The sequence below is a fragment of the Scyliorhinus canicula genome, chromosome 2 (assembly GCF_902713615.1).
Source record: "Scyliorhinus canicula chromosome 2, sScyCan1.1, whole genome shotgun sequence".
Lineage (NCBI taxonomy): Eukaryota > Metazoa > Chordata > Chondrichthyes > Carcharhiniformes > Scyliorhinidae > Scyliorhinus > Scyliorhinus canicula.
Window position 1 is genome coordinate 174,180,950 of NC_052147.1, and position 23,074 is coordinate 174,204,023.

Consider the following 23,074-nt stretch of genomic DNA (forward strand, 5'->3'; position numbering starts at 1 on the left):
AGCCTTTTTGCCTATTATGAACCCTTCCTCTTCCTTCAGTTTTGATTAACCTCCGGATATTCAAATGAGCTCCACCCGCCGAACGCTTTATCGCAGAATGAAACCCCTCAGCAGCATTATTTGATATTTGCGAATTAAGAAAGAGAACGGTAATATCTATCCTTTAACGAGGCTCGTTAAAGGAAAGAGAACGATAATAACTATCCTTTAACGAGGCTCGTTAAAGGAAAGAGAACGATAATAACTATCCTTTAACGAGGCTCGTTAAAGGAAAGAGACCGTTAAAAATAAAAATCCTTTATTGCATATTATACCTTGCTATGTGCATTAGAGAAGATTTCTATTTACAAAAAGTTATTGTGGGGAGTGGAGTGGAGTGCTACTAAGCAAGTTACAAAAAGTCAAGTCACAAAAAGTCTTTGACGAAAAAAATCATCGGACAAAAAGACGTTGGACCAAAAGACGGGCGGACAAAAAGACGTTGGACCAAAAGACGTGGACGAAGTGTCGTTGGACGAAGTGACGTCGGACGAAAAGACATAGCACCGGCTGTAGAGACAAGCCAGGGAACTACAGACCAATGTGTCGAACGTCAGTGGCTGGGAAACTACTGGAAAACATTCTGAAGGAGAGAATCTATCTGCACTTGGAGAGGCAAGATTTGATCGTGGATAGCCATCATGGTTTTGTCAGAGGGAGGTCATGTCTGACAAATTTGATCAAATTTTTTGAGCATGTAACCAAGTGTATACATTGAGGGTCAGCTTTTCATTCATAGAATTTAGTGTAGAAGGAGGCCATTCGGCCCATTGAGTTTGCACCGGCTCTTGGAAAGAGCACCCTACCCAAGGTCAACACCTCCACCCTATCCCATAACCCAGTAATCCCACCCAACACTAAGGGCAATTTTGGACACTGTGGTGGTATGATTAGCATAGCTGCCTGCCATTGGTGCAGAACACCGGCTTACCATTGGCCCTGGTCGGTCATGTGCCTCTCGACCGGTTGGTTGAGACCAGTCATGTGACGGCTCCCCGATTGGTCGAGAGGCTGAGTTAACCCTGCCTCCAGGGCGGGGTATAAATACCCAGTACTCCTGGCGGTCGTCTTTCTACTGTAATCGACCGCAGGGCTAACATCTAGCAGATTAAAGCCATACTTTTGTTCAGCAAAACTTCTCACGTTCAATTGATGGTACATCAATTTAATCTGCTAGAAATTTGAAGATGGAGCTCCGGATCAAGCCCGAATGCCTCCGCATCAGCCCGCAAACTCTGAACGCATCGGAAATCTTCAAACATTGGCTGGCATGTTTCGATAGCTATCTGGCGACCGCAAGCAGCCCCCCCACCATGGCACAGAAGCTTCATATTCTCCATTCCAGCGTGGGCATTGTGGCCTACGCGATGATAGGGGAAGAAAATGAATACGACGTGGCCATGGACAAGCTAAAAGGACAATTTCTTAAGCCGGTAAACCGACTGTTCGCCCGACATCTGCTGGCTACGAGACAACAGTTCCCCGGTGAGTCCTTAGACGCTTTTTACCGGGCCCTCGCTGTCCTGGGGAGGAATTGCGCCTGCCTCAAAGTTTCAGCCACTGAGCACATGGAACTTTTGATCAGAGATGCTTACGTGGCTGGGATGCAGTCCGCCGCTATCCACCAGCGGATGCTGGAAAAAGACGACCTCAGCCTAACTGAGGCACGGACTCTCTCCACCTCCCTGGAGGTCGCCGACTTAAAAGCCCGCGCCTATGTCCCCAGCCGCACTGCAGCGCCCTGGGCCTCCTGGCACGCTTCCCCACCGCCATCCGCTGCTCCCGACCCCCCCCCTCAGGCCCGCGCCGCGGGACCCCCCGACAAGTCCGCGGGGCCCCGCTGCTATTTCTGTGGGCTTGCCAAACAACCCCGCCCGTGCTGCCCGGCCCGTTCCGCCCTTTGTAAGAGCTGCGGGAAGAAGCGCTATTTTTCGTCGGTCTGCCACGCCAAATCGGTCTCTGCTGTGCCACGCAGCGACCGGGGATCTCCTCCTCCGGGCCCTTCCAGCACACCGCACCAATCCCCCCCCGCCCCTGCGCCCGGCCTGCGCGCCTCTCTGCCCCCGCTCTCAGCCGCTCCGATCGGCCCGCCGGCACCGCTAACCCCACCCCCCGCAACCACGAGGGCCCTGCGGGCGCCGCCATCTTGGGGCCCCGACTCCACGTGCGGGTCCTGGGCGCTGCCATCTTGGGGCCCCGACCCCACGTGCGGGTCCTGGGTGCCGCCATCTTGGGGCCCCGACTCCACGTGTGGGTCCTGGGCGCCGCCATCTTGGGGCCCCGACTCCACGTGCGGGTCCTGGGCACCGCCATCCTGGACTGGCACACAAGGTCCTGCCAGCACCCACTCGGCCGCCGACGACGACTACGGATCTCCTCCACAGCTTGCGGCCATTCAGCTCGACCAGTCACGTCCACGCACGCTCGCCAAGACGACGACGCAAATACACCTCAACAGGCACGAGACGGGCTGCCTACTGTACTCCGGGAGCACGGAAAGCTTCGTACACCCTGACACGGTAAGACGCTGCGCGCTCCCTGTCCACCCTGTAAAACACAAAATAGGGTTAGCCTCAGGTTCGCACTCCGCCCGCATCACCGGGTGCTGCATCGCGGACCTCACGGTCCAGGGGATGGTTTTTAAAAATTATAAACTCCTTATCCTCCCCGACCGTTGCTGCTTGCGACCGACCAGTCCTAGGACTGGACTTCCAGTGCAACCTGCAGAGCTTGACCTTCCAATTCGGCGTCCCTATACCCCCTCTCACTGTCTGCAGTCTCGCGTCCCTTAAAGTGGACCCTCCCTCCTTGTTTGCTAATCTCACCCCCGATTGCAAACCCGTCGCGACCCCGAGCAGACGGTACAGCGCCCAGGACCGGACCTTCATCAGGTCCGAGGTCCATAGGTTGCTGAAGGAAGGGGCCATCGAGGCCAGCAACAGTCCCGGGCGAGCCCAAGTGCTGGTGGTCCGGACTGGGGAGAAAAACCGGATGGTCATCGACTATAGCCAGACCATCAACCGGTTTACGCAACTGGACGCGTATCCTCTTCCCCCGTATTTCCGCCATGGTAAACGAGATTGCGAAATACAAAGTCTTCTCCACGGTGGATCTCAAGTCCGCTGATCACCAGCTCCCCATCCGCGCGAGTGACCGCAAGTACACCGCATTCGAGGCAGATGGGCGCCTCTACCACTTCCTCAGGGTTCCATTCGGTGTCACAAATGGGGTCTCGGTCTTCCAACGGGAGATGGACCGAATGGTCGACAAGTACGGATTACGGGCTACCTTCCCGTATCTCGATAATGTCACCATCTGCGGCCACGACCAGCAGGACCATGACACCAACCTCCGAAAATTCCTCCAAACCGTAAAACTCCTTAACCTAACTTACAATAAGGATAAGTGCGTGTTTAGCACCGACCGTCTAGCCATCCTCGGCTACGTAGTGCGTAACGGAGTGATAGGCCCCGACCCCGAACGCATGCGCCCCCTGATGGAACTCCCTCTCCCCAATACCCTCAAATCCCTTAAACGCTGCCTGGGTGTCTTCGCTTACTACGCCCAATGGGTTCCCAATTACGCCGACAAGGCCCGTCCCTCATTCAGTCCACGACCTTCCCGCCGTCGTCAGAGGCCTGCCAGGCCTTTAGCCGCATCAAAGCGGACATCGCAAAGGCCACGATGCACGCCATCGATGAGTCCCTCCCCTTCCAGGTCGAGAGCGACGCATCAGAAGTAGCCCTGGCGGCCACCCTGAACCAAGCGGGCAGACCCGTGGCCTTCTTCTCCAGAACCCTCCAGGCTTCCGAACTCCGCCACGCCTCAGTGGAAAAGGAAGCCCAGGCCATAGTCGAAGCTGTGCGACATTGGAGGTACTATTTGGCCGGCAGGAAGTTTACACTCCTCACAGACCAACGGTCAGTAGCCTTCATGTTCGATAATGCACAGAGGGGCAAGATTAAGAATGACAAGATCTTACGGTGGCGGATCGAGTTGTCCACGTACAACTACGATATCTTGTATCGTCCTGGGAAGCTCAATGAACCTCCTGATACCCTGCCCCGCGGTACCTGCGCCAGCGCGCAGATAGACCGCCTCCGCTCCCTCCACGCGGACCTTTGCCATCCAGGGGTGACCCGTTTCTATCATTTCATAAAGACCCACAACCTGCCCTACTCCATCGAGGAAGTCAGGACAGTAACCCGTGACTGCCACATCTGCGCAGAGTGCAAACCGCACTTCTACCGCCCCGAGCGCGCGCATCTGATCAAAGCATCCCGCCCCTTCGAACGTCTCAAGGGGCCCCTTCCCTCTAGCAGACGCAACATTTACTTCCTGACGGTGATCGATGAATACTCCCGCTTCCCCTTCGCCATTCCCTGCCCCGACATGAATACATCGACCGTCATTAAGGCCCTCCTCTCCATCTTCTCCCTGTTCGGCTACCCCGCGTACATAAACAGCGATCGGGGGGTCCTCCTTTATGAGCGACGAGCTGCGTCAATTCCTGCTCAGCAGGGGCATTGCCTCTAGCAGGACGACCAGCTATAACCCCCGGGATAACGGACAGGTCGAGCGGGAGAATGGTACCATCTGGAAGACCATACTACTGGCCCTCCGGTCCAGAGATCTCCCTATTTCCCGATGGCAAGAGGTTATCCCCGATGCCCTACATTCTATCCGCTCCCTCCTCTGTACCACAACTAATCAGACACCTCATGAACGACTTCTTGTTTTCCCCAGGAAGTCGTCCTCCGGATCCCCTCTCCCGACGTGGCTGGCCACCCCCGGACCCATCTTGCTCCGGAAGCATGTGCGGGTGCACAAGTCTGACCCGTTGGTGGAACAAGTCCAGTTACTCCACGCAAACCCGCAGTATGCGTACGTGGAGTACCCCGACGGTCGGCAGGACACAGTCTCCCTCCGGGGCCTAGAACCCGCCGGCGTGCGGCTCTCCCCCCCCCTCCACCACAGACCCCCCCCCCCCCGTCCTTTTTCCCCCAGCGCCCCACCCAGGCCACCCCTCCCCCATCCATGGCGTTTCCCCCACCAGCCCGGGGTACTGAGACAGTTCAAGGACCATCGCTCCCGGAGTCCAGGACATCAGCTGAACCACCACCATCGGCTGAACCAACTCCACTGCGTCGGTCTGCCAGGACGTCATGGGCAACGAAAAGGCTGATCGAGTCCATTTGACTTCAACACCACCATGGACCTTGTATGGACATTATGTACTGTTGCTAAATGTCTGGGCCAGTGGGAAGCCAAGGATGCATTTTTTTTTTCCTTCTCTCCTTACTACTCATACCACCAGTTCTCCCCCCCCCCCCCCCCCCCCCCCCGGCTTCTTTCTCCGCAAGGGGTGAATGTGGTCGTATGATTAGCATAGCTGCCTACTATTGGTGCAGAACACCGACTTACCATTGGCCCTGGTCGGTCATGTGCCTCTCGACCGGTTGGTTGAGACCAGTCATGTGACGGCTCCCCGATTGGTCGAGAGGCTGAGTTAACCCCTAGGTATAAATACCCAGTACTCCCAGCGGTCGTCTTTCTACTGTAATCGACCGCAGGGCTAACATCTAGCAGATTAAAGCCATACTTTAGTTCAGCAACTCGTCTCGCGTTCAATTGATGGTACATCAGACACTAAGGGCAATTTATCATGACCAATCCACCTAACCTGCACATCTTTGGACTGTGGGAGGAAACCGGACAACACGGAGGAAACCCACGCACACATGGGGAGGATGTGCAGACTCCGCACAGGCAGTGACCCAAGCCGGAATCGAACCTTGGAGCTGTGAAGCAATTGTGCTATCCACAATGCTACCGTGCTGCCCTACGTGCAGTTGATGTAGTTTACATGGATTTCAGCAAAGCCTTTGACAAGGTCCCACATGAGACTTATTAAGTAGGGGACACAGGGTGATTTGATAAGGTGGATTCATAATTTGCTTAGCTGTAAGAGACAGGGTGATGATAGACGGCTGCCTTAGTGTGTGGAAGCCAGTGACCATTGGTGTACCACAGGGATCCATGCTGGGCACTCTACTCTTTGTCATTTATATAAATGACATAGATGATTATGTGGGGGGTAGGATCAGTAAGTTTATGGATGACGCAAAGATTAGCTGGGTGGTTAACATTGAGGTTGAGTGTCTTGGGTTACAGAAAGATATTGACGGGGTGGTCAAATGAGCGGATAGGTGGCAGATGGAATTTAACTATGAGGTGATACACTTTGGAAGGAGAAGTATACTATGAAAGGTCTGACACTGGGAAGTTCCGAAGAACAAAGGGACCATGGCGTGTTTGTCTATAGATCTCTGAAGGCAGAAGGGCAGGTTGATAGGGTGGTGTAAAAGGCATATGGGACACTCGCTTTTATCAATCGGGCTATAGATTACAAAAGTAGGGAGGTCATGATGGAGGTGCATACCCAGCCCTGGGTCACTGTCCGTGTGGAGTTTTCACATTCTCTCCGTGTCTGCGTGGGTTTCACCCCCACAACCGAAAAGATGTGCTGGTTAGGTGAATTGGCTGTGCTAAATTGCACCTTAATTGGGGAAACAATAGTTGGCTACTCTAAATTTATTTTAAAAAATAATGGAGCTGTGTAGAACTTTAGTGAGGCCACAGCTGGAGTTCTGTGTGCAATTCTGGTCACCACATTTTAGGAAGGATGTAATTGCCGTGGTGGGGGTGCAGAGAAGATTCATCAGAAGATTGCCTGGAATGGAATATTTAAGTTATAAAGAGAGGTTGGATGGGCTTGGGTTGTTTTCTCTGGAGCAGAGAAGACTGAGGGGTGACCTGGATTGAGCTGTACAAGATTATAAGGGGCATGGACAGGGTGGATAGGAAGCAGCTATTCTCCTTCGTTGAAGGGTTAGTTACGAGGGGTCACAAAGTAAAAGTGAACGGGTAGGATGTTAAGGGGGGATTTGAGGAAAAGCCATTTTACCCAGAGAGTGGTGACGGTCTGGAATGCACTGCCTGGGAAGGTGTTCGAGGCAGGATGCCTCACTTCCTTTAAAAAGTACCTGGATGAGTACTTAGCACGCCTTAACATTCATGTCTATGGGCCAAGTGCTGGCAAATGAGATTAGGTGGGCAGGTTAGGGCCTTTCATGCGTCGATGCAGACTCGATAGACCGAAGGGCCTCTTCTGCACTGTAGTATTCTGTGATTCTGATTCTGTATGTTTATCTTATCCTGTATTATGGCACCCATCAGTTTTCCCACTATTGATGTCAAGCTAACATCTGTAGTTTCCTGCGTTATCCTTTCTTAAACAATGGCGTCACATTTGGAATCCACCAGTTCCCCAGGACTAACCCTGTGTTCAGAGAGGCCAGGAATATTTCTGTCAACGGCTCCGCAATTTGTTCCCTTACTTCTGTCAGCAATCTAGGATCTATCCCATATGGGCCTGGCGACTTCTCTACCTGGAATACTGCCAGCCTTTTAGCAATTCTGGTCAGTTGCTCACTGGGCCATTGTCACCATCTTCTATTTTGGTAAAGACAGAAACAAAGTACTTATTTAGTACCTCTGCCATACCCACTGCTTCAGTGAGCACCTTACCTTACTTGTCCCTTATGGGCCCCACTCTATCCTTCATTCATCTCTTACGATTGTTTGAAGAATATTTTACTATTTGTTTCAGCACATCCTTTCCTCATGCTTCCTCTCAGCCTTACTTGTCTCAGCCTTAGCCTTTCTCCTGCATTTGAGGTACTCTTCCTGATTTCTATTGCTATTATTATTCTGGAATGTATCATATGTCTTTCTTTTCTTCCTAATTTTCTCCTCAATAACTGTAGTCATCCAGGGTACTCTAGCTTTGGATACCCAGGGCGGAATTCTCCCAACGGGAGTCTGAGTGCCGACGACGGAGTAAAAACCGGAGTTTTACACCGGCGTCGGCCCCCATTCTCAGACCTGTCCGTAGGGCTGGCAGGGGCGTGGCGGGATTTGCAGGGATGGGGCCTCGGCGTCGGAGACGCGGCGCCTTTTGTCCCACGCATGCGCAGTTGGGCAGGCGCCAACTAGCGCATGCGCAGTAGTCGTCCTCCCCCAGGCCGCCCTGCACAACAATAGCGCAGGGCGATAACATTGCCGGCGGAGGAAAGGAGGCCCGCCAACAGAGAGACCAGCCCGTCAATTGGTGGGCCCCGATTGCGGGCCAGACACCATTGGAGGTCCCCCCCCAGAGGCTGCCCCCCGAGCGTTCCCGCCAGCAGCGATCAGGGGTGAATGGCGCCGGTGGGACTCTGTCGTGTCGGAGCGGCCCGCTCGGCCCATCCGGGCCGGAGAATCGGCGGCCCCGCCGATTCCAGCGGCCCACGACCGGCGCCGCTCCGGCGCAAATAGCGCCGATTCTCCGCACCTCGGAGAATCGCGCGCCGGCATCGAGGCATCATGGCGCGATTCTCCGGCCCGGCGCAGAGCTTGGAGAATCGTCCCCCCCAGTCTTTATTTATCATGGGTATGTACCTAGCTTGAACCCTATTCATCTCTCCTTTGAAAGTCTCCCATTTTTCATCCATTATTTTATCCACGAAAATGTGTTTTTAATCAACCTTTAGACCCCTAAAATTTGCCCGTTTCCAGTCTGGGATTTTAAAAAGTCCACCTACCTTGCACATCTTTGTGTTGTGGGGGCGAGAACCACGCAAACACGGGGAGAATGTGGAAACTCCACACAGATAGTGACCAGGGTGCTTGGCGCCGTGAGGCAGCAGTGCTAACCACTGCGCCACCATGCCATCCCAGTCTGGTATCTTAATCCGTGACTGATTTTTATCCTTCTTCAACTTAATATTGAACGTTATTATATTGTGATCGCTGTTTCCCAAGTGCTCACCCACTCTTGATATTCTTCACCTGGCCTACCTCAATTCTTAGGATCAGGTCCAGCACCACTTCCTCCCTGGTAGGACTGGAAATATATTGTTCCAGAAAGTTCTCATGCACACAGTGAAGGAATTTCTCTCGTTCTGTGCCCCACACTCGACCTTTCTCCCAGTCTATCTTGGGGTAATTGAAGTCCCCAACTATTACAACCCTACCTGTATTGCAGATTTCCATAATCTGCATACAAATGCTCTCTTCTAACCCTCCTCTCCACTATTTGAAGGTCTGTAATAAATACCCAACAAGGTAACCGCTCCCTTCCCATTTCTCACCTCCAGCAACCCTTATAGACTCTAATTCAGGAACTGAGTCTCGTTCGACGGCTATGATACTATCTTTGACCAAGACTATTGCACCTCCTGGAGGTCTTTATTACCCACCCTGTTTCTACTAGAAACCTTATAACCTCAGATATTAAGTATCCAGTCGTGGAGTGGTTTGCACCAAGTTTCTGTCACTGCACGAACATAACTTGCCACTTGTCAGCCCAAGCCTGGATATTGTCCAGGTCTTGCTGTATTTGTACATGGACTGCTTCAGTTATCTGAGTCGCGAATGGCGCTGAATATTGTGCAGTCATCCGCAAACATCCCCACTTCTGACCTTATGATGGAAGGCAGGTCATTGATGAAGCAGTTGAATATGGTTGGGCCTAGGACATTGCACTGAGGAACTCCTGCATTGATGTCCTGGAGCTGAGATGATTGACCTCCAACCATGACAACCATCTCCCTTTGTGTCAGGTATGACTCAACCGACAGAGAGTTTTCTCCCTGATTCCCATTGACTCCGGTTTAGCAAGGGCTCCTTGATGCCATACTCAGTCAAATGTTGCCTTGATGTCAAGGGCATTCACTCTCACCTCACGTCAGGCATTCACCTCTTTTGTCCATTGAGGGTATCCTCAATGTGAAAACGGGACTTTGTCTTCACAAGGACTATGCAGTGGTCACTTCTACTGATACTGTCATGGACAGATGCATCTGCAGCAGGAAGATTGGTGATGGTGAGGTCAGGTATGTTTTTCCCTTTTGTTGGTTTCCTCACCACCTGTTGCAGCCCCAGTCTAGCAGCTATGTCCCTCAGGACCCGGCTAGCTTGGTCTGTAGTGGTACTACCGGGCCATTCCTGGTGGCGGACATTGAGTACCCCACCCAGAGCTTATTCTGCGCCCTTGCCGCCCTCAGTGTTTCCTCCAAGTGGTGTTCAACATGGAGGAGTACTGATCGGCTGATGGTGGCCAGCACATGATCATCAGAAGGAGGTTTCCTTGCCCATGTTTAACCTGAAGTCATGGGACTTCATGGGGTCCAGAGTCGATGTTGAAGACCCCCAGAGCAACTCCGTCCCGACTGTATACCACTGTGCCACCATCCCTGGGTATGTCCTGCCGGTGACACAGGACATACCCAGGAATGGTGATAGTGCTGTCTGGGATATTGTCTGTAAGGTATGATTCTGTGAGTATGACTATAAGTACCACAACTTTACTTGAGACCGTTCATATAAAATTTCCCCCCAAAACTGGGTGAAAAGGGTGAAAAAATAAAAGCTCTAGCGTGAGCCACCCATCGTGCAACCTCCACCTAGATATCACCACCGGATGTCCCTTCCACTCCTATAATATTTTTATGAAGAATGTTATAGGATATCAACTAGTACACATTAGGTAATAATAATTATTGTCACAAGTAGGCTTACATTAACACTGCAATGAAGTTACTGTGAAAAGCCCCTAGTCACCACATTCCGGCACCTGTTCTGGTACACAGAGGGAGAATTGAGAATGTCCAAGTTACCTAACAGCACGTCTTTCGGATTAAATAATATCAAAATAGGTTGGCAGGGTGCGAGTTGTAATCGCAAATGGTCATCCTGAGATAACTTGGGTAAGCACGGTAGCATGGTGGTTAGCATAAATGCTTCACAGCTCCAGGGTCCCAGGTTCGGTTCCCGGCTGGGTCACTGTCTGTGCGGAGTCTGCACGTCCTCCCCGTGTGTGCGTGGGTTTCCTCCGGGTGCTCCGGTTTCCTCCCACAGTCCAAAGATGTGCAGGTTAGGTGGATTGGCCATGCTAAATTGCCCGTAGTGTCCTAAAAAAGTAAGGTTAAGGGGGGGTTGTTGGGTTACGGGTATAGGGTGGATACGTGGGTTTGAGTAGGGCACAACATCGAGGGCCTGTTCTGTGCTGTACTGTTCTATGTTCTAACTTGATAATTTTGCAACACTGGCCTGTGAGACAATTGTGTGAGGACACAAAGTTAAAATATTCAAGAAAATAATTAAATGGAGGTTATGGGGAAAACGACACAGTTAATCAAATTAAGCTGAGTGGATAAAATCCTTTTGAAGGAAATTCTATGTAATTACTTGAAAATAACATACAGTCCGGGAACAAATGATATTGTGGAACAAGAATTTTTTTTTTTTTTTTTTTTAAATAAATTTAGTGTACCCAATTCATTTTGTTTCCAATTAAGGGGCAATTTAGTGTGTTCAATCGACCTACCTTTGCACATCTTTGGGTTGTGGGGGCGAAACCCACGCAAACAGGGGGAGAATGTGCAAACTCCACACGGACAGTGACCCAGAGCCGGGTTCGAACCTGGGACCTCGGCGCCGTGAGGCAACAGGGCTAACCCACTGCGCCACCATGCTGCCCCTTGTGGAACAAGAATGACTATAGAAATGTTTATAACACAGATTACATGGGATGATTAGAATGGATCAAATAATCTGTTTTTCTTCATCAGTATGTATTCTGCGATCTGTTGGGAAGAGAAAGACAGCCTTTTAGGGATTCTGATAATGTAAAGTTAAGGTATTAAGATAATGTATTGTTTTTCTGTGTGTGTGGGCTTTTAAAGTACTTACTGTTACTCTTTTCCATCAGCCTCGTTCTATTTCAAGCTCACCAGTAATGGTAGCTCATCAAGCCCAACCAATTTATCAACAACCAGCATACCATTATCAGGTAAGAATTTTTGTTACAGTATTTGGCCTGTTTTGCAAAGAAATGTATGAATATTGTGATGTTTCAAATGGGATTAGATTTTCTAAATGCATGCTCCTGGCATTGGGGCTTTCTGAGCTAGTAATGCTCATTGGATGTGGAGGTAGCACAATCGAAAGTGACAACCAAGGCTGTTTCTTTGCCTGTCTGCCATTTTCTGTCTCGTGACAAAAAAACTGATTGTGATCTTCCTGGCTGACTAACTCAGCTCAGACTTGGAGTCAGAATTAGATCACAACAGATTTACTCATTGCTTCACCAGTGATCTTAATAGAATCTTCTTGAATGAGTTTTGGAGACATAGAAAGATCAATGGCGTGGCTTCTTTGTTTAGTTTGAAGATGTCAATCCATTTTGAAAAAGGAAAGTATTACAATTAAATGCAGACTAAAGTAGTACACACTAGTCTTGTGACCTCAAATTGTACATGTTGGGAGATGCATGAGATTTGTGCAAGTGGCAAAATGAAAAGTACAGTGCTCAATACTCTACTTTTGTACTGCTGGCGTATGTACCCTATTAACATATGATTTTCTGTACACTCAGTTGAAGCAACATCTTTTGGTCTGGCTGCATCTAAAAAACACAAACCTAAGTGTCTGTGGACATCTTTTCTAGTCTCACTGAAAAAAGAGACATTTGGGGGCGATTTTGCACCATAATTCGCAGCAAGCGTAAACAACGACTTGGGTGCAAATTCTCACAAGAATCTGGAAATGATATTCTCACTGCAAAGATCTTGGTTTCCCAAATTTCCCCACCCCTCGCATGTGATGAACCTACCCACAAACGGCAGGAACCTCATTCAAATTTATTCAAATACATTTTTATGTTATTAACAGGCCTATACGCCTCATGATTCCCCCCCTCACTAAATATTAAAAACTGGAGAGTTTGCAACAGTTTTAGAAGAGATTCAGGATCCCATCCGGGGCGCCAAGGTAAGTATAGCCCCTGGGGGAAGAAGGACATTATCGGCCAATGTTCTAGCACTGCTCCCTGGTACCAGTTGGCAGTGCCAACCTGTGCAGTGGGAGGACGGGGCTCTCTGATGAGCCCCATGGTAGGAAGGGCTCCCGATATGTTGTGGGGTAGAGTACGGGTACTTGTCTGTGAGGTGGAGAGTGCCACAGTTGTGCGGGGGGGGGGGGGGGGTGAGGTGGTGAAGAGAACCCTCGATAGTTTGCGGTTTTGGGGGTGATGTGACCATCAATTCATTAGAGACACGATTGGAAGTAAACTGTGGTTTTAATAGTCTTACAACTGAACCTGCCTGCGACCAGAACAACTGAGAGCAGGCTCACGGCTGCAGCACTTTCCGGTAGTGGGAGGAGCCATGGACAGAGCCAAGGATGGAGCCCTGTACAAGCTCCTCATCTCCCCCTATGGGCAGAGCCGCGCAATGACTCACATACAGAGCCTACAAGGACATAATACAATGCAATGTAATACAGTGTGAATTACAATACAGTATGAATTCACCACATTCACCCCCTGTAAACAAATCAAGTCCGGCGGGGGTGACGGGTCTACAAGTTGAGCCGGTCCGGTGGCCGAGTCGTCCTTTGGGATCGGCGGAGCACCGGGGTTGCAGCCTCTTCGGGTGGCTGGGTGGTGACGATTGTTGTGGGTATGAGGGTGGACTCCGGGGGTGTTTCGGTCCGGGCTTCATTCCTGACCGGTGCGACGGGCGAAGGGGGGTGCAGGAAACCTATAGGCGCGTGGGCAGGGAACCTATAGGCGCGGGGGTGCAGGGCATGGGGGACTGGGTGGGGTGTAGTGTGAGGGATACTTCGGCAGTGGTGGTGGATCCTGCGGGCGCCAGGTCCCGGAGGGAAACGGTGTCCTGACAGCCGTCGGGGTATTCAATAAAGGCGTAGTGGGGGTTCGAGTGAAGCAGTAGCACTCTCTCTACTAGCGGGTCTGTTTTGTGTGTTCAGACGTGCTTCCGGAGGATAACCGGACCCAGTGTCCTCAACCAGGATGGGAGTGAAGCCCCTGTGGTGGTGCCCCTAGAGAAAACAAATAATCGTTCGTGAGGGGTCTGGTTGGTGGCGGTGCATAGGAGGGACCTAATAATATGGAGCGCGCCGGGGAGGACCTCCTGCCAGTGAGATGTCGGGAGATTCCTGGACCGTAGCATCAGTAGGACGGTCTTCCAGACCGTCGCGTTCTCCCTCTCCACCTGTCCGTTCCCCCTCGGGTTGTAGCTGGTAGTCCTGCTCGAGGCGATGCCCTTGTCGAGCAGGTACTGACGCAGCTCATCGCTCATGAAGGATGAACCCCTGTCGCTGTGTAAGTAGCTGTGGAAACCGAACAGGGTGAAGACACTGCGCAGGGCTCTGATGACTGTGTGGGAGGCCATATCGGGGCACGGGATGGCAAAGGGGAAGCGGGAGAATTCGTCGATGACTTTAAGAAAGTACACATTTCAATTGGTCGAGGGGAGTGGCCCTTTGAAATCGATGCTCAGGCGTTCAAAGGGCCGGGATGCCTTTACCAGGTGGCCCTTGTCTGGTCGATAGAAGTGCGGTCAATCCCTGGTGATGGCTTTTATCTCCTCGGTGGAGAAAGGCAGATTTCGGGCTGTGACGTAGTGGGCGAGCCGGGTGACCCCCGGTGGCAGAGGTTGTGGACAGCCTTCAGGCGGTCGTCTTGCGTGCTGGCGCATGTGCCGCGGGACAGGGCATCTGGGGGCTCATTGAGCTTCCCCGGTCGATATATGATGTCATAATTATAGGTGGAGAGTTCGATCCTCCACCACAAGATTTTATCATTTTTAATTTTGACCCTTTGCAAGTTGTCAAACATGAAGGCAACCGATCTTTTGTCGGTGATGAGGGTAAACCTCCTACCTGCGAGGTAGTGCCTCCAGTTCCGTACGGCTTCCACAATAGCTTGAGCTTCCTTTTCGACTGAGGAGTGTCGAAGTTCCGAAGCGGAGAGGGTTCGGGAGAAGAAAGCGACTGGTCTCCCTGCCTGATTCAGAGTGGCGGCGAGAGCGACCTCTGAGGCGTCACTCTCCTCCTGAAAGGGGACGGATTCATCCACCGCCCGCATGGCGGCTTTGGCGATGTCCTCCTTGATGCAGTTGAAGGCCTGGCGGGCCTCAGCTGACAGTGGGAAGAGTGTGGTCTTAAATAGTGGGCGGGCTTTGTCCGCATACTGGGGGACACACTGGGCGTAATGAGAGAAGAATCCCAGGCACTTGAGGGCCCTGGGACAATGAGGGAGAGGGAGTTGTAAGAGGTCCGGGTCGGGGCCCAGGATTCCGTTTTCCACGACATAGCCGAGGATGGCTAGTCTGGTAGTGCGGAAAACGCATTTCTCCGTATTGTAGGTGAGGTTGAGTTTCTGGGCGGTTTGGAGAAATCGATTGAGGTTGGCGTCGTGGTCCTGCTGATCATGGCCGCAGGTGGTGACATTGTCCAAGTACGGAAAGGTGGCCTGCGCGCAGCCTGTACTGGTCCACCATTCGGTCCATTGTTCGTTGGAACACCGAGACCCCATTCGTGATGCCAAAGGGGACCCGGAGGAAGTGGAAGAGTCGGCCATCTGCCTCGAATGCCGTGTAGTGGCGGTCCTCCAGGCGGATTGGGAGCTGGTGGTAAGCAGACTTCAGATCCACCGTGGAGAATATGCGGTACTGGGCGATCTGATTGACCATGTCTGCAATTCTGGGGAGGGGGTACGCATTGAGGTGCATGAACCGGTTAATGGTTTGGCTGTAATCAACCACCATCCGGAACTTGTCCCCGGTCTTGACGACCACCACCTGAGCTCTCCAGGGGCTGTTACTGGCCTGTATGACTCCGTCACGTAGGAGCCGCTGGACTTCAGCTCTAATAAATACCCTGTCCTGCAGGCTATACCGCCTGCTTCGAGTGGCTACGGGTTTGCAGTTAGCAGTGAGATTAGCGAAGAGTGGAGGGGGGTCGATTTTCAGAGTCGCTAGACTGCAGATAGTGAGTGGAGGTAGGGGTCCGCCGAAGCTGAGGTCGGGGAGTACGTACAGCTGGAAATTAGAGTAGCTGGCGCCCTGAATCGTTAGGGTCGCGACGGTGCGCCCTTATATGTGGACGGAGTGCGAGCCCGAGGCGAGGGAGATAGTTTGCTGTGCAGGGAAGATAGGGAGCGAACAGCGTCTTACCAGGTCAGGATATACGAAGCTCTCGGTGCTCCCGGAGTCGAAGAGGCACGGTGTCCTGCACCCGTTGATTTTAACGGACTTCATCGAGCTCTGGAGGTGCTTCGGACGCGACTGGTCCAACATGACTGCGTTGAGTTGCGGGTAGTCGGCGGCTCGATCAGCAGTGCTGGAGTGGCCCCGTGATGACTGTCCGCTGAGGTCGTAGTCGTCGAGGTTCGGTTCGGTTGATGGCCAAGGTGGCGGCCCCCGTTATTCGCACGTGGCGGTTGATGAAGAAGATGGTGTCCAAGATGGCCGCCCCCGTGGATCACACGTGGCGGGCGGCAAGGAAGATGGCGTCCAAGATGGCGGCCCCCATGACCCGCACATGGCCGGCCGCGTGGGGGAGGATTGCCAAGACGGCGGCCCCCATGAATCGCACATGTCGGGCGGAGTCGGCAGACACGCTGCAGCATTACAGGGTCTGCGGGCCTGCGACTTTGGGAGGCGAGTGCTCTGGACTGCGGGGGAGTTAGAAAGTTTCGATTTTGCCAGGCATACTCGGGCATAGTGTCCTTTGCGACCGCAGCTGCTGCAGGTCGCGTTGCGGGCCGGGCAGTGCTGCCGTGGGTGTTGGGGCTGACCACAAAAATGGCACGCTGGCGCTCCATAGTGGGTGGGTGGCCGCGCGGCGCAGGCCTGGGGCAATCGCTGGTTGGGGGCCCACGATGGGGTCGCTTGGTCCGCGGGGAATGAGTTCAGACTGCGGAACGCGACCTCCATAGTCGTTGCTAACTCTACAGTGTCCTCCAAGTTCTGGGCCCCTGTCTCAAGTAATCGCTGGCGCACATAGTTAGACCTGAGCCCTGCAACGTATACATCACGGACAGCGAGTTCCATATGCTGGGAGGCCGTTACAGCCTGAAAGTTGCAGTCCCGAGCAAGGGCATTTAAGTCGGACAGGAAGTCTTCCAGCGACTCTGCGGGGCGCTGGCGGCGGGTAGTGAAAATGTGCCGCGCGTAGACCTCGTTTATCAGCCGCACATACAATCGGTCGAGCATAGCAAGGGCCTCAGTATATGAGGTGGTACAATTTAGTTGCGTAGAGATACGATGGCTCACCCGTGCATGCAGTAGGCTGAGTTTCTGCTCCTCTGTAGTCTCGGAAGTGCTTGATTCAGCCAGGTCGGCCTTGAAACATCAAAGCCAGTGTAGGAAGATTTCCTTCGCCTCTGCAGCTTGCGGGTCGAGTTCTAGTCGATTAGGTTTGAGGGCTGATTCCATCACAGTTTTCTTCAAGTTTTCTAAGACTATTAAATTGATGTGACCATCAATTCACTAGAGACACCATTGGAAGTAAACTATGGTTTTAATAGTCTTACAACTGAGCCTGCCTGCGACTAGAAGAACTGAGAGCAGGCTCACACCGGCAGCACCTTATACTTCCGGTAGTGGGAGGAGCCATGGGCAGAGCCAAGGGTGGAGCCCTCTACAAGCTCATCATCTCCCCCTATGGGCAGAGCCGCGTAACGGCTCACATTCAGAACCCACAAGGACATAATACAATGCAATGTAATACAGTGTGAATTACAATACAGTATGAATTCACCACAGGGGGAAGAGTTGAGCCCTTATACCTCTTTGATCGGCAGAGGGCGGAGTTTAGCTTCAGTGCTAATGATGCACCATCTTTAAAGATGACTCCCCGATCTCTGTGTAGCTGGCTTTGCCAGCTCTATCAAGCCCCACCTTTTCAGACTGATGGTGTAAGCTATACCCCCAGATTTCTTTCAGTCAGAGGGGCTGAAGATCTGGTCTGAAAACTCGGCTGTGCATCTGCAGAGATGCATGCCAGTTTTCTATCAGAGTCTGCCATTCTAGCAAATTCCGTCCTTTGGAGCTATTCATCTTGCACTCAACAGGACCTTCGTAAAAATACGAAATGTAAAAGGAACAACAAGTTATACTTGCGAGAAGGGAGTGTTGATTGGTTGGCAAGTGTACTCTGATTGGCAGAGGTCCATGGAGAATGTACCAGTTAACTGATGACTGACAGTTAACTGCCAAGCTTTGTTGAAATTCAAACCAGGCTGGTTGACTTTGGTCAAGGTGTAGCCCTGGGGAATGAACCTAAGCATGGCTGTTACCTGTTTTGTTTAGTTGAAACAGTTGCAAAATGTGTACATGTTCTTTCTGTCTACAAAGCACATGGCTCTGTATGTATGTGATTTCCCGATTGGACAACTTCTGTTAAACCTGAGTGTTGTAAGAATTACGCTGACGACCATTTAAAATTATTAGTATACCTTACATGTGCTAGAAGCTACATATGTTAATACAAAGAATATTCTCACGGTGCATCATTTTAGATTCCTCAAGACAAAGTTCCCTTGGCCTCTACCACTCAATAAATGTCAACAGCAAAAATATTTGGAGAACAACTTTATTCTGCAATAATACAAAAGCAAATGACTAATCAAAAGCAACATACTGCAAATGCTGGAAATTTGAAATAGAAACAGGAAATGCTGAACAGGCCAGCAGCTTTTTAACTATTTTTACATTACATGGCAAACTTTGCATGGCTAGACATGGAGAGGCGGTGGTGTAGTGGTATTGTCACTGGACATTGTCTGGGGACCTCGGTTCAAATCCCGCCACTGCAGATGGTGAAATTTGAATTCAATAAAAATCTGGAATTAAAAGTCTGATTGACAATTGTCATAAAAACCCGTCTGGTTCACTAATGTTCTTTAGGGAAGGAAATCTGCTGTCCTTACATAGTCCAGCCTCGCCTCCACATGACTTCAGATCCACTAGTCACCATCTGCCATTCTGAAAAAATAACCTTTATCCCCACCTTCTGCCAGTCAGCCAATCCTCTATCCATGCCAGGATCTTATTCTTAAAAGAAGGAGGTCTAGTACCCGACAAGTCTTGGGCAAGACGAGAACATGTGGGTATGGTTGGCCAGGCCTCGCTCGCACCATTCACATTTGTTCTCCACCTCTGGAAGAACCCACTCATGCGTGTTCTGGTTAGTTGCGTCCTGTGCACCACCATGAGTTGATTTGGCTCAGCCCTGCCCTTGTGGAGGTGACATTTTCCCTGTGCAGTTCTTCGATCCAGAGCCCTCCCCCATCTCCCTGCCTCGCATTTCCTTCCACTTTTTCTTTGTTTCGTACAGGGGTTAGCGTACCTATTACAATACATAGAACAGTACAGCACAGAACAGGCCCTTCGGCCCTCGATGTTGTGCCGAGCAATGATCACCCTACTTAAACCCACGTAACCCGTATACCCGTAACCCAACAATCCCCCCATTAACCTTACACTACGGGCAATTTAGCATGGCCAATCCACCTAACCCGCACATCTTTGGACTGTGGGAGGAAACCGGAGCACCCGGAGGAAACCCACGCACACACGGGGAGGACGTGCAGACTCCACACAGACAGTGACCCAGCCGGGAATCGAACCTGGGACCCTGGAGCTGTGAAGCATTGATGCTAACCACCATGCTACCGTGAGGCCCCTATAGCTGTCCATAAATCTCCGCACAGTTCCCCTCCCCTAGCTCGCCCATGTTCAGTAGTCTTTCTAGCAGCGACTGTCCTGGAATCTGGGGGTATGTCGTTGTTTCCCTGAGGAGGAGGTTCCTGACCTTGTATGTACCTCAGACCGTTTCCTCTCAGGAGTCACAACTTCTCAGTGAGTTCCTCCAGGGTTGCTACTCTACCGTCCGTGTATATGTCCCTCAGTGCCTATTTTGACAATATAGTTGCCTCAGTGCTGGTAGCAATACTGCAAGAAGGCTGCTGACTTTCACTAGGAGAGATTGAAGATAGCTTTGGACGATGGTCTCAAGCGGCACTGGGCCTTGAGAGCAGTGCTTTTGGACAACAGTAACTCAACATGTTGAGCAATATGGGCTAGCTGCTTGAGAGACAACCGCATAGGCATTGGCAGAATGGCAGTGATAGAAGTATGATTGCTGTCATTCTGTGAGATAACAGGTTTGTGTTCCACAGTACCGCTGTCACTCCACAGATGGGTGAGGGTGATGCCACCTCAATATTCCTCATAATCTACTGCAGCACATTTTGCTGGACTGTTACGAGAACTTTCATGCCCTATTGAACAGCGAGTCTGACTTGCATGACTTCAGCCCTTTTGACTACTTGAACTTCCAGTGCAGCACTGCAGAAGGCCTTTGCCTATGTTGCAGTGTGCCTGTGCTGCAGTGTAATTGTTGCCTGTGACAGCAGCCAGCACAAGTTCTGTCATGGGTACTTCTGGCAGTGCTGCCATGGTGAGAGATGGAAAGGATGAGTTTCAGCCTCTTGTGATATGCCCTGCGCCATGGTGGAGCCGGTTACTACATTCCCCTCGCCAGCAACTGGAGGCTATCTGGCCGACCTGTCAAAGCATCATTCTTCTCACTGTGTATGTTCATCAGTGTTATCCTATAGTCCACTTCATTAAAATCCTCATTTGAGTCTCCTGCAGCAGAACTCATATGTGGCTGGTTGTTTTGTCCTTATGAGAGAGTCATAATATCAGAGTACAGGGTCGCCTATTTAAGATCGATGAAGAGGAATTTCTTAGGGGGCAGTGAATCTGTGGATTTCTTTGCTGCTGAGATCTGTAGAGGCTGGGTCACTAAGTATGCTTAAGACTGAGATAGACAAATTTTTAATCAGTGAGGGAATCAAATGGTTATGGGGATAAAGTGGAGTTGAGGATTATCACATCAGATCAGTCATGATTTTATTGAATGGCACAGCAGACTCAATAAGCCAAATGGCCAACTGCTGCTTCTATGTTTTATGGTCCATGATGACTTGGACTTTGAGAGGTTTTGCATATGAGTTGATTTGTACCCCTGGTCTGGCTGCAGCCCACTCATGCCCAGTGACTCATGACGTGCCGATCCTGAATAAACTGGTCTGTAACATTCACACAGTGCCAGTGTCTGAGCTTCTGGTTAAGTGATAATGCTTCTTTCTCAGTGCTCTTTTCCTCTTCTGTACCTTTGCCTGTGGCTGCAGGGATGAGGGAAGAAGGTAGTCCACAGTCACACTCCAACCCCTTTTCAAGGTCAGGAGTGACTGGAGGGAGTGCATAAGGCAGAAACATACTGTCATCCATGATAGCCTTCACAGTACCAGGTGCCACAGACTCTGTGACATCGGTGTCAGAGAACAGTATGCTCGAAGATGTAGAGTGGATGGATGTTTACAGCTGGTAATCTGCCTTGCTGCCTGATAAGGGTAATCTTCCCCACAACAGAGAGAACAAAATATTGATTGATGACTAATCAGAATTTTCATGGCCCATTGGTACAGGATATCTTGGCAAGCTGGAGAAACACAGTTTGGGGGTGGAAAAGAGGAAAGGATGAATGTGTGAGGGTTGGGTGGATGGAAAGGTGTGAGTGAGTGAATGGGAAGAGAGCACATGAATGAGTGAGTGGGGATCATTAGTGCCTGAGTGGGATGCTGATCAGGGAGGGATGGCATGAGTGAGTATGAGGAAGTTAGTTTGGATGAAGGGTGGATGTCTGGTATGGGGGAGACGGGCCTGACCTTCACGAGGGAATGTAGAAAGTTTGTCTGAAACCTATATGTGTAAAGAAAGTAACATTTTTACAAAGTACTTTAAAAAACACATGCTGACTTATAGTATGTGAAGTTTAAATGTTAGTATGCTGCTTTGCAGATTTGGTTTTGTTGGGTTTATGTTCATTTTCAAGAGTTTTTTTATGCATATACATTCATGAGAAGTAGGAATCACTGGCAAGACCAGTCTTTGTTCCCATTCCTAATTGCTCATAATATGTTGGTAGTGAGTTAAAATGGAAACACATTGAAAAAGTGTTTGCACATCACTGCTGTAGTCCTTTGCATGTATATAATGTTCTTTTAGTACACATAACCCAGATGCATGGAACAGCCATGGGGACCAAATTTGCACCTCAATATGCCAACATCTTCATGCACAAGTTTGAACAAGACTTCCTCACCACACAGGACCTGCAACCGATGTTATACACCAGATACATCGATGACATTTTTTTCCTTTGGACCCACAGCGAAGAATCACTGAAACGACTACACGATGAGATCAATAAATTCCATCCCACCATCAGACTCATCATGGACTATTCGCCAAATTCTGTTGCATTCTTGGACACACTCATCTCCATCAAGGACGGTCACCGTAGCACTTCGCTTTACCGCAAGCCCACAGACAACCTCACGATGCTCCACTTCTCCAGCTTTCACCCGAAACACATTAAAGAAGCCATCCCCTATGGACAAGCCCTCCGTATACACAGGATCTGCTCAGACGAGGAGGAGCGTAACAGATGCTGAAAGATGCTCTCGTACGAACGGGATATGACGCTCGACTCATCGATCGACAGTTCCAATGCGCCACAGCAAAAAACCGCACCGACCTCCTCAGAAGACACACACGGGACACCACTGACAGAGTACCCTTCGTCGTCCAGTACTTTCCTGGGGCGGAGAAACTACGACATCTTCTTCGCAGCCTTCAACACATCATCAATGAAGATGAACATCTTGCCAAGGTCACCCCCACTACTGGCCTTCAAACAACCGCGCAACCTCAAACAAACCATTGTTTGCAGCAAATTACCCAGCCTTCAGAACAGCGACCACGACACCACACAACCCTGCCAGGGCAATCTCTGCAAGACATGCCAGATCATCGACTCGGATACCACCATTACACGTGGTAACACCACCCACCAGGTACGCGGCACATACTCGTGCGACTCAACCAATGTAGTCTACCTCTTACGCTGCAGGAAAGGATGTCCCGAAGCGTGGTACATTGGCGAGACCATGCAGACACAGCGACAACGAATGAACGGGCATCGTGCAACAATCACCAGGCAGGAATGTTCCCTTCCAGTCGGGGAACACTTCAGCAGTCAAGGGCAT

The 23,074-nt window shown here is 50.9% G+C and overlaps 1 protein-coding gene across 5 annotated transcripts in view; it reads left to right on the forward strand.

Annotated features, from left to right (window-relative positions):
• LOC119961774 (protein boule-like) overlaps nt 1-23,074 on the forward strand; it is a 240,951-nt gene that overhangs the window by 146,449 nt on the left and 71,428 nt on the right. For all 5 annotated transcript variants that reach the window (XM_038789076.1, XM_038789074.1, XM_038789073.1 and 2 more), the window contains exon 7: nt 11,855-11,935. In XM_038789076.1, coding sequence (XP_038645004.1) covers nt 11,855-11,935 — 81 coding nt within the window. The remainder of the gene's footprint in view (nt 1-11,854; nt 11,936-23,074) is intronic.